The following is a 12,074-nucleotide window of genomic DNA, read 5'->3' as shown; positions in this document are numbered from 1 at the left end:
CCTGACCGGTTCATCGTCCGATTCAGTTTTAAAAGCCTTGCAAAATTGACAGATGTATGATGCCAGAAAGTTGCTAATATCATTTCTTGAGAAAACAAAGAGATGTTTAGCGTGCAAGGGAAGAGGGAGTGGGCAGTTTGAAGAAGTTACTAAATGAAGAAGGCACACGACTATCAATGATGAATCTGGATTTGCTCCTCACAGCACATGCAGCCACATATATTTGGAACATCTCCCAATTTATAAATTATATTTTATGAGAAGATATTCCCAATGCACGGTTGCAACATGCCATAAGGTTGGTGTGAGGCATGTTCTCTGAGAAATAAATCCAATTTAATCAGTCATATCATAGGAACGGGATCTGCTCCTCACACATGGGCATCTCACAAGTACGTCCATCGTGCATTGGGGATAGACTTGTTCATGGGCTGGGCCGGGCTTTTACTCTTCATTAATGAAAATTTGTTAGGCCCGAGCCCGAGCCCGGCCTGACCAACGGGCCTACAACTTGGGCCCGAGCCGACCTTGATAAACAGCCCGAAGCCCGATTGTGTTCGCCGGAACTGAGTTCGTGGTGATTGTGGTCTATGAGCTGCGACCTACGATTTTAAGTTTAACAGTGATCAATTCGTGTCTGAGAGAGAGAGAGAGAGAGAGAGAGAGAGAGAGAACTCACTACCGATGCCTATATTTGCCACCTCGTCGTCGCCGGTGTTTGAGATTTGAGAAGAGGAACGAGAGAGAGAAAGAAAGAGAGAGAAAGAGAGAGAGAGAGAGAGAGAGAGAGAGAGAGAGAAGGAGAGGAGTGAGGACTCACCATCGGAGTTGTTGCGCCGGTGAACGTTCTTCGTCTCGCCAATTGTGTGGCTACCTGAGAGTGTGAGGATGAGAACTATGGAGGATGTGGAGAAGAATGGTTCGACTGGAAAAATAAGGGAAAGAGGCAAAGAGGTGAAAAAAGATGGGATATTCAACTAGGGTTTTTAGGTTTAATTATAGGTCGGACTGGGCCGGGCTCGGGCCGGGCTATTTTGACAAATCTTGAGCCCAGCTCGAATTTATTGCAGGCTAGGCTTTTTACCCCGAGGTTAAACCCACGGGCCTATATGCGTGTTCAAGCCCGTCCAGGGACTGGGCCGGGCCGGGCCACCCGGCCCATGAACAGGTCTAATTGGGAACATCTCCCGTGTAAGTACGAGAGATGTTCCCAATGCATAGTAGAATATGAGTGTAAGGTCCGAGGCGTCCTGTGTGAGGAGCAGATCCAGTCTCCATATGATACAAGTCTGTGGACATGGTAAGAGCAACATGTATGGGTTCGGGGATGGGCTACCCCTGATGTGTAGCCCCATGGAGCATAAAAAATAAAGAGCAAGATGGCTTTTAATTTCATACCGTGTCTTTTTTTTTTTTTTTTTTTTTTGAGCCATGCTTTTTAAGAAAAACAAATTAAAATATTCCGTTGCCGGGACTCGAACCCGGGTCTCTCGGGTGAGAGCCGAGTATCCTCACCAACTAGACTACAACGGATTGATGCGAAATCAGTCAATAAGAATCTCCAAATCTGTCTGTTATAGGAGCAATTCCGAACGACTGCACCATTGGAAGAGTACAAGAAAACTGAATGAACAACAATTTAAGAATACAGCGACAAAATGAGACAGAGAACAAGGTAAAATATTACCTCAACAAAATGGTATTTTATACAAATATACACGTATGAAATATTGATGCAAAGAAAGAAGGAATGAACAAAAAAAATTCTTGACAAAATTCCTCCACAAAGAAATAAAAAAAAAAAAGAACAAAAGGCCTTCGTGTTTATTTTACATGGAATTCTATCTCATTACACATTCTTACATACACAGGCACACAAGCAGGAATGCATGTGTATGTATGAATATGTATTTGCAGAAGATGCTCTTCCAAAATTGGGCTTACAATATAGTTTTCAAAAGGCGGCAAACCGTAATAACTGCAACTTTCTGGCATTCAAAGGACCCAAGGCATAGATAGATGTCATGATTCTCTGATCACAGGATCCTGCATTCAAAAGCTTGTTGCAAAACTTGCAATCTGATACTGTGAAAATCTCAAGAGAAACCTTCCACATTTGAATCATGAAAAAGATCTTATGTGTGTGTGTCATTGCACATGCATTCAGGGATAGGATACTTGGTCACATCCCTTCCCACCTTGCTTGTTCTGAACTCTGGCTGTCCTAGAGAGTCATGGTGCAACTCTTTTATAATCCTGTTGAACTCTGATTCTGGAAGAGAGGAATTTAGAAAGTAAGGGAGCATTTGCCTTTTGTTTGGAGTTATATACTTCTTGTGCCCAGCATAGGCCCTATGCCCCTGCATTAACCATAAACATTTGTTAGAGTCACGAACAATTAAGTAAAAAATACAGAAACTGGGGTAACTTGAAATGCCTAGGATTCTCAAGAAAATGGCAACACCTGAACACAAACAAAGATCAATGGTTTGTGTCAATTCAGCAAACCAACTGTAGCTGAGTCCTTCATGTGCTTGTGACATACTAGTGACTAAACTGTAGTATGATATAGGAATAGGAGGCAGTACCTGAATGGCATGGCCCATATTTCCCCCATGAGATGGCATGAAGACATCACTATTCTCTGAAACAACATAATCAATAGCAGCCAAAACAGAGGCCCTGTCTGCAAATGGCTCCAATTCACCCGGCAAGGCAAGGTCATTCTTATTGTAGAAATAAGGAAATTCTCTGGTTAAAGGCAGTAATGCTTCTTCGCCGCCGAAGGGAGGCCCTCCTGCCCAATATATCCTTGTATCCCATGGAGCTCCAAGTGCCTTAAGCAGCCTAAATCATGCAGGGAAGAGAGAATTAAGTTTAACATGAGCAATATAATAACAACTAGAAATTCAAAAGAGAGGTTTTCACTTTCCAATCAGTACCTCATGACTTCTAAGGCATTCAACGGGCAGAACCCAGCAAGCTTGCGATCATGGTAAGTCATGTTTGATCTTCCTGTGAGGAGTTCCGGCCTTAACTTTCTCTCATTGTTGATGATCTCATCATACTCAAGTCTCAGCCCAGGAAGACAACCAGTCCTCACCCAAACATCTTTCTCCAAGCGTAGATGAAGAGCAAGGTACGACCCCTTGGCGCGCATCCGCTCTGCTATCTTATCACCAATTTCCAGAATAGGTGGGGCAAACCTCAATGCATGAAAAGCAACCTAATGCAGTATACAAATAGAACCAGACTCAGTTTTAGTTGGTGATTTTTCGATTACAGTTTTCACCTACAAGAAACAAAACATATATATTGAAGTGCAAGTTAATTCCAATTAAGATTTACAAAAGAAAGTTGACAGGAAATCAAGGAGCTTCCCTGCAATTTATGCAAAGCAAGTCAAGAAATCAGTAAGACCAAGCACATAACTACCTTGCACCGAAGCTTCTGAAGGTCAGAAGGAAGATCCTTAGAGAGCCTCGAGTCCAGACCTCGCAAGAGCAGAACTCCCTCCTTGTTCAGCTGCAGAACAAAGGATATATGCATCATTCTCTCTGTCACATGGGGCTCAAAAAAAAAACAATTTTCACCAGAAAGTTGATAAGAGAAAAAAAGAGGACAGTAGTCTGGTTTCTTTGGAAATCCAATCTCATGAATTGATCAGGGAGCAATGAAACAATTAACAAAAGTAACAATCAGAAACCCTTCTGAAAAGACCATTCACTTGGACTGTTAAAAATCGTTCAATGAGTATGAGTTTCAGTTTATTGCAATATTGTATATTCAGCAATTCAATGTTCAAAGATCACCTGAATCTGTATAATGAGGATTAAATATAAAAAGAAGAAATTCAACTGTAACTAATATTTCTTGAGATTTGGCCAACTTAGGAGCTACCAATTATCAGACCAGCAACTTCACAGATTTCAAACTACTGTTGAACCCACAATCAAGTTCAAGTAACTAATAAGAAACGCATGCATTATGAATAAGAACAGAGAAATAGCTCCCAGGGAGGATATTCAAATCAACAACCAGAAGCTACAAATAATTGAATCGAAAAAAAGATAATGAATGGTTCTGACTTCTGAGTTCTTGGTTCTTACCCTCTTGAGGTAGCGTTGACGAATCCATTGAGGGGTGACATGAAGTGGAGTCCGCTTCTCCTCCACTGGTCTTGACATCAGATGCGTCGACGGCAGCGATGAAACAATCCGCACGTCATTAGCAAGAACTTTCTTGAAATGCTCCAAATCAAATATATCAGAAAACTCACTGCAACCACCAAGACAAAATCTAAAGAAAATCAGCAACTCAATTGGTCTCTCTTCTGTAACACAGAACGCATCATCAATTTATTTTTATTTGAATCAACAAAAGCTTATAGGGATTTTTTTCGTCTTAAAATTTGAACTAAGTACTAATCCTTCTTTCGTCTTTATTTTTGTCTTGTTTTTCTTGATCTCTCTCTTTATTTATTGCCTCTATCTCTGTTCATGAGCTTATCCTTACCTTTCATCTCCCCAGATGACGTTGACTTGCAAGATTGGAACCACCAAGGCTGCTCCAAGAATCCGAGCGATGACAACGGCATCAACAATCTGATTCCTCTGCTGATTCACCCCACCTGAAACCACAACCATCATATACCTCCTCCGGTTCTGCACAATCGCTTCGCTCGACCTTAGATACTCGTCGCTGAAATCCAGACACGGCCGGTAACCCAACCCGTCCGGCTGCTTCCAGAACTCCGTCTCCTCACCATCCTCCGCTTCCACGCCGGCGTTCTCACCATTTGCCCCAAGACCCATCTGTACAACTGGCTCCTTTTTCGGGAATAGCGTCTGCACCTGGCCAATCAAGCACGGGTTGTGCGAGAAAGGCAACAATGGGTCGAGATTGAAGCCCAACCTCAACATTCCGAACAGAGAAAAAAGAAACAGAACGGAAAGCCAGAATCTTGGCCTCCTCGAGGTGTTGAAAAACCAGTTGGCATTCCTGGACGGCTTCTTGGGCGAGAGAAGAAGAGACTGAAGAGATGAAGACGAGAGAGAGTGGATTATCTGAGACGGGACCGAGATGTAAGAGAGCTTCTGCTTGTTGTTCTTCAACTTTGCCATCACAGCCATCAGAGAGACCCCCCTTCAGAGCCTCTCTGTTTCTGTTCTTCGTTTTCTTTCTCTGTACTCTAGAGCTAGACCAGAGAGAGAGAGAAGAGAAAGAGAATTTAATACAAAATGTTACAGATTTACACGCGGCGAGAGCGCGAAATGCCTGTGATCAAATCAATCAGCTTTAACGAAGGTTAATGAAGAAGAGGATAGCAGTTTTGGAATTTGGATGGATTAACAAATCCCACTGGCCGAGGCCAACTCCCCATTCTTATAAGTTAATTGAACGTTTAATATTTTTAAATAATTTTCACCAAACACCCTTAATTTATCTCCAATTACTCACGAAGCCCTTCCAACAGAACCCCAACTCATAACCAACTGTCGATTGATCTTGACCATTCAATAAGTGGACCACCGGAATCCAACGGCTGAAGGTACAAACTAGTTTTATGAAAATAGAAGGTAAAATAATGGAGGGTGGTTTGTTTGTTTTTTTCTTTTCTTTTTGTTTGAATGAAAAATGATGGAAAAATCAAAAACAATGAGTATCGTGTCGTGTTGTGAGAGTGCCAGCTGGTCCACTGGCGGAAGGACATAAGACCACGTGACACTGCCGCCGTTGCACTTACCATTTCTCCGACACGCTGGTCGATAGGCGATAGCTCGACTCCCAATAATTATAAAACTCCAGCCCCTTTTTTGCCAGCTGGTTCCTACTTAGGACACAGGCTTTACAGTCCACGTGTCGGAAAAAGGTTGCTTTATTAGCTGCCACGTTGGTGTGACAGGACGTTTATCCAATCCAAGACTAGGGGGCCCCACACCTAAAAGACTACTGCTGGTCCCTTTTGGTTTCCGAGGTGGCGAGATGGTCTCAGGATTTCAAATTTCAAACTGTGGCGACCCATATGGGTCACGACCCGATGGATTGGGATTCGTTTGGTTTTGTATTTTCCTGTCCATAGAAAACTGAAAAATCGAAAAATCGAACGGAATTGACTAATTGAGGAAACTGAACCAAAAAATTTGATTAACCAAACTGCCGTTTGGTTTCGGTTCAGTGTTTTGCAAAAATCAATGGTATCAGTTCGATTTTTAATTAACCTAAAAGAAAATTGAGAGTTAATCGAATTGAATAGTATATGAGAAACTACAGTCGAAGGGAGATGAGAAATTACTGTCGAAAGAAGATCTTTCTTTCTATTCTTGTTCCAGCAAACGATTACTGGGAATTTATATACAGAATAGAGTTCGGCTCACCATTAGGAATGTAATTATAGTCTCCTAAAAGAATAATGAAAAACAAAAGAAAGAACAACTAAAACATACAAGAGATAAGGATAAGGTTTACAGAGGATAAGGTGATTCTAAGATAAGGCTCGCTTGTTGGCTTAATATATAAATTAAATAAATTGTATATTGCATATATTTTGGTAATATTTATAATATAATATATTATACAGTTGCATATTTTTTATAATATACATTAAAAATATATAAAAATCAAGAAACCAATGAACCAAACCAACCAATTAGCTAACCTATTGGTTTCAACATGGTTTTAGTTCCTGATTTTTCAAAAACCAATGGTACCAGTTTTGTTTTAAAAATTAGATCATGATTCGATTAATTAAACCGAGAGCACCCTTAACTTTAATTAAAACTGGTAATGGGTCAGGTTTAATTTGGTAGAGGATGGACCAATCCTGAAATTATTATTAACCCGTTCTATGAAATAAATCCAGCATTTAACCAATTATTAATCAGGATAGGTGCGTCTGACTCGATTAAAACTGATTGTACATAACATCTATAGTTACTACTTTGGAACTTCACTTTTGATAATATAAATAAAAATGACAGTAAATAATAAATTGTTTATATATTGATAAAACTGTAACATCAAACAACAAATGCGAACCAATAATATGTGATTAGTTGAATCTTGATTTAATCAGAGCCAACATATTTGGTTCGATTTTGATTGAGTTAAGCCAACCACTTGAAGATACTGTGGTTAAACCAAAGTGGGTTGGCAGATTTTGGATAATTAGATGGTTTAATCAGTTAAACCATGAAATCCACCTCTAACTATGAACCAAATCTTTATGAATCCGAACTGACCCACTGGGGCATCTGGGAACCCGAATTAGAATAAGTTTGAAAATGGTCTTAACTCAAAAGTCGTTAAGTAATAAGGTGAGTCATTGACCTCTTGTTTCCTTTTTCCTGTGAGCACAAGTCAGTCATATTCAATTAAATGAAACAACCTGGCAAGTTATGGGACTGTGACTAACACGGAACCATGACCGCACAAGTTCGCTACTTCCATTGAAGTGATTAAGTTGATTGGGAAACGAAATTCAAGCCTTTATAATACAATGTTGCTTACTTGTCCATCACTAAAGATGCTCGGAGTAAATGGACAACCAACTCCATCAATTGATTTGTCCCTTGTTTGGATGGTTCTAGCTATTGGTAATGGGCGTTTAATTCATTCATGCAATCAAGACAGACCAATGGGGATGTCAGTCTGGTGCAATTCGGGTTGGCCCAAATTAATATTTTACACTTTTTTGGATTCGGGTCTTTGGATCAGATCCCTTCAAATTTTGGTAAAAGATTAACCTAAGCCCGCCTAAGTTACATTCCTTCATATCAGTGGGTCAAGTTAAATGATATATCTACACCGGTCCAACTTAATTTAGTTAAGGTTGGATTGGCCTTAATTTGTGTTGGCATTTTGGATCTATCCAACTTTATTGAATTAGGGCCGGGTTGGCTTCAAATTTGGGTAGGGTTTGTGTTGAGGTGAATTCCTGCTAAATGGACAGGTTGGCTTTAAATAGGGGGGAAGCCAAGAATATTAATGGGGCTTCTTTTCAAATTTTTTTTTGTTAAAAGTTAAAACCATTATTTATATATATGATTATTAATGTTAAGTTTGGTTTGAAGGAAAAAGTAGGGAAAAGAAGAAAAATGTAGGAAAACTTATATTTTCCTTCTTTTCCTTATATTTTCCTTTCCATTAAATCAAACACAGCTTAAGTGAAAACAGGGTAAAAAAAAAAAACTTATAAATCAGCATTAGGTGTTTCATCAAAGGTTCTTCAATATGTTTTCATTATTATAACTTGGAGCCAGACCCATCCTTTTTTAGAATGACTGCAATTGCTTACGAAAATAATGTCTGAAATGCCGTGATAGGGTGAGGTAGGGAGGTTTGGAGGGGAGAGGGGGGGGGGGTCTAATTGAAAATTTTATCAAATAGGAAGAGTCGAGATAGGAGAGGAATTATTTCTCTAGCTATATTTGGAAACGATGCAAATAAATGTGAGTGCAAATATGTAGAATATAATCGGCTCATTGTAAAGTTGGGTTAATTTTGCACTGATATATTTACTTAACTGTAATGGATGCAAACACGAATCCCAATAAAATATATGACTTTTTTTTTATTTCAATGCAAATTTATTTATTTTTTTATTAATGTACTTTTACATCTTATTATCAATGTAAATATGCATTGATTTGTCATTTGTCAAGACAAAAATGTAATGTTGTCAAATACAGGCAAAAGTGAACTAGAATACAAATTTACCCTGAACCAGGATTTATACACTATTTGCATAGTTTTCAAACACAGCCTCTAGAATGCTACATCAATGGAATAGCAATGCCAGAAAATGGAATCTCAGGAGAAACAACGGCATATCAGAATTTTAGAGAAATTTACTAATCTTGAAAATCCTTTGATTTTGGATTTATGTGGGAATCTTTTCTCCAAGATCCAAATTCATTTGAAGTGGGCCCCACTCATTATCTTGTAGTGAATAATGGGCACGGTATCTCTCTGTCATCTTGTTTGAATATGTCACTAAAGTGGATTCCACTATTTTGAAAATTTAAAGATTTATCAAAGATAAAAGAGACTTTTTAATAATTCCATTAGACATAACTTTGATAGGGGAGGACTTACTCCAATTAAAAAAAAAAAAAACAAAAAGAGGAGGTTTCAGTATTTATAAGAAATATTAGGGGAGATTTAAGCCTTTTACCCTAAAATATACCATTGCAATACCTAAAAATTATCAATTTATTGTTTATTATTAGCATTTCATCAATTATCTGTATCACCTAATAAACAGTGGTGCCGGAATTGCAATGAAAAGAGATTATTTTGGCCATTTTCAAATTAAAACTTGAGAGATATTTGTGTTTTTTAATATTACATCTAATCATGGTTTTAAAAAATAACTTGGAAATGGAATAGTTGTGACCACCAGTTTTTGAATCAACGGTTTGATTATTCAGTTTGAATGGATAATCTATTTTGATAACAAAAATTAAAATAATTAAAAACTGTTGAACGGGTTACAGGTTATTGACCGATTTAATGGTTTTTAAATAGGAACCAAGTTTGAGGTAAAACAGAATTAATTACCTGAACAACGGTTTGATTATTCAGTTCGAATGGATAATCCATTTTGATAACAAAAATTAAAATAATTAAAAACTGTTGAACGGGTTACAGGTTATTGACCGATTTAATGGTTTTTAAATAGGAATCAAGTTTGAGGTAAAACAGAATTAATTACCTGAACGATTTTTGGGCTAAACGGTCCGACCGTCCGGATCAACGGCGGTTCGAAAAATATGCATCTAATGTCCTTAACATTTTGGAATAAATTGGCAATATTCGAAAATTCAAATGGTATGAGATAGTACGTTACAAAGTTGAGATACTTGAAACCGGCGCCGAAGTGAGAAGTGAAAACGTGAAATTGTAGGAACTGGGAAGCATTTTGTGGATTACGTTTACGTACCCGTGGAAGTCCAACGAGAAGGACGCAAACAGTGCTATCCTGCGCGGGGTACACAGGTTAGCGTGTACGGGGTACACGCCAATCAGCGCGTCTCGTACAAACTGGCTCTCGCTCTGCACTTAAGTATTTTCTAATTTCTATTGGCCCGAGGAGAGGGAAGTCGTCGTCGTCGTCGTCATTCATGCTGACATGTGGGTCCCACCCCACGTATGTTCGCCTCGTTTCGAATCTCAAGAAACGACAACCTTCCACACCCGATGCACTGTTTTCACTGTTCCCCTCTTCTCTAACCAATCCAATGTTTGATGTTTCCCTTGATCATGAACGGAACGCTTCGCTTCGATTAATTAAATTGAACTCTGTTTTTTTTTTTTGTTTCAAAGCGGCCCTCCTGTTGTTTTGGATTTTTCATTATAAGCCCCTCGTTTTCCATTTAGCTTAAAAAACAGTCAGTAAAATAAAAAAAGAAATTGAAGAGGAATGCCAGCGTGTCATTACTTCATGGAAGGATCCCGGCTTCTAAGTTAGCCTTTTTTGTTAATTTTTTTTTCACCAAAATTTGAGAAACCCACAAACTCATGTCAGACTGATACAAGATGACATCTAAGAGCTGACTTAGGGATAACAATATTTTCTTTGTTTGAAATATTCTATTTTACTATATTCATGTCACCCTTGATCATGAGTATCTAGAAAACAATTTAAAACATATATTGGGAATATATGTTAGGGAGAATTACCAATCAGCTCAGATCAGAATTTTATAGCCCTATAGTACAGGGGGAATGTATCCTGCCGTGAATTGATGCTAAATTCACGGCCAGGATGTGGCTTATAGGGGGAGAGAGGGTTTGTAATAGGGGGGGTTGGAATTCAGAATTCTGCATAGGGTGTATTTGTACTTCTCCGTATATGTTATATATAAGCTTGAATATAATAGAAAACTTGGGATATGCATTGATATCCTAGGAAAATTCAAATAAATCTAAAACAAAAAAGGTCTATCAATAAAATTAAGTTTAAGTCTCAAATATGAGTTATGAATAAGGTATGAATTACCAAGATGCAACAAGGGAATGGTAGAAGAATTAAAACATTTTCTTAGGTGAAATTACTGATTTCAATGATCATTTACTTAGTAATAAAAAAATTGATAAAATTGGTTCAGAAAGTAAAAACTTAAAGCATGTATAATTTTAACAAATTGTAATACTTTAGGTTATTGGAAGTATCTTCTTTTTTTTTTTCTTTTTTTTAGGAGATTTGTGTTGAAGTCTTTGCAATTGCATTTGTGTATATATAGATTAACAATATTGACTAAGAGGATAATTCAAATTTAAAATAGGAAGGAATGTTTACAATTGATATTAATTGGGTTTAACTTTTAATAATTGAGTATGATATTATGTATATAGTTGAGTATCAATTTTTAATGGTTGAGTATAGGTTTGTAACAGTCAAGTATATATGGTTTGTTGAGTATGGGATGGAATCAATTGAATACTACTATAATAGTTAAGTATATGGATTTGTAATAGTTTATACCCGTTGAGTACTGATAGCAGTAGTTGGATTGAGTTTCTAACAATTTGTATTAGGTGGTGAGTATTGGTTTGTAAAGGTTGACTATGAACTTCTAGCAGTAGAATATGATTTGTAATAGTTAGGTATGTTTGGGTTTGTAACAGTTTCTACCAATTCAGTATCGCATTGCAATGGTTGAGCAAGGGTTTATTTGCAAAAGTAAAGCATGGTTTTTTATGAGTGAGTCTGAGTTTGTGATAATTGAGTATGATTTGTGATGGTTGGGTGTGGACTTGCAATCATTTATAGTAACTAGTAAGAAAGTACGTATCAATTTTAAATGATGATAATGATAATAATAATAATAATATCCAAAATTTCCTATAAATTTATGTATTATTTATTTTTTGTTTCTTTATTATTAATTAGATGTAAATTGTAAAATCCAAATCTAATTACATAAACACTTCATCCAAATATGTGATAATCAGATTGAGTTGTGAAGTCTCAAGTATCATTGGCATGCCTACTTGCTTGGCTAGACTATTCTTTTTGTAGTGTTTTATCCATTTGGTGTATCTTTTTTTCTTTTGTTCATTTATCAAAA

At 37.6% G+C, this 12,074-nt stretch overlaps 1 protein-coding gene and 1 non-coding gene across 2 annotated transcripts; both read right to left on the bottom strand.

The window, feature by feature from the left end:
* Nucleotides 1–1,460: 1,460 nt before the first annotated feature.
* TRNAE-CUC (transfer RNA glutamic acid (anticodon CUC)) lies at nt 1,461–1,533 on the bottom strand. Its single transcript has one exon. It is a non-coding gene; the product is annotated as a tRNA-Glu (tRNA).
* Nucleotides 1,534–1,646: 113 nt separating this feature from the next.
* Nucleotides 1,647–5,360, bottom strand: LOC104603496 (O-fucosyltransferase 20-like). The gene is made up of 6 exons (XM_010267547.3): nt 4,516–5,360; nt 4,110–4,278; nt 3,436–3,525; nt 2,943–3,226; nt 2,589–2,847; nt 1,647–2,360 (listed from the first exon to the last, which is right to left on the bottom strand). Exons 1-6 carry the CDS (start codon nt 5,130–5,132, stop codon nt 2,136–2,138), a joined length of 1,644 nt encoding a protein of 547 aa, XP_010265849.1. The 5' UTR covers nt 5,133–5,360; the 3' UTR covers nt 1,647–2,135.
* Nucleotides 5,361–12,074: the final 6,714 nt, after the last annotated feature.

Source organism: Nelumbo nucifera, chromosome 2 (genome assembly GCF_055504915.1).
Source record: "Nelumbo nucifera cultivar China Antique chromosome 2, China Antique-T2T, whole genome shotgun sequence".
Taxonomy (NCBI): Eukaryota; Viridiplantae; Streptophyta; class Magnoliopsida; order Proteales; family Nelumbonaceae; genus Nelumbo; species Nelumbo nucifera.
The sequence above is the reverse complement of the archived record's forward strand: the minus strand, read 5'-3'. Positions and strand labels throughout refer to the sequence as shown.

Excerpts from the sequence above, each read along its gene's own strand:
- LOC104603496 (XM_010267547.3), bottom strand. The coding sequence starts at position 5,132 with ATGGCTGTGATGGCAAAGTTGAAGAACAACAAGCAGAAGCTCTCTTAC. Across the intron at positions 4,279-4,515 it reads GTCATCTGGGGAGATGAAAG|TGAGTTTTCTGATATATTTG; the intron begins GTAAGGATAAGC and ends TGGTGGTTGCAG. Across the intron at positions 3,227-3,435 it reads TTCAGAAGCTTCGGTGCAAG|GTTGCTTTTCATGCATTGAG; the intron begins GTAGTTATGTGC and ends ATACTGCATTAG.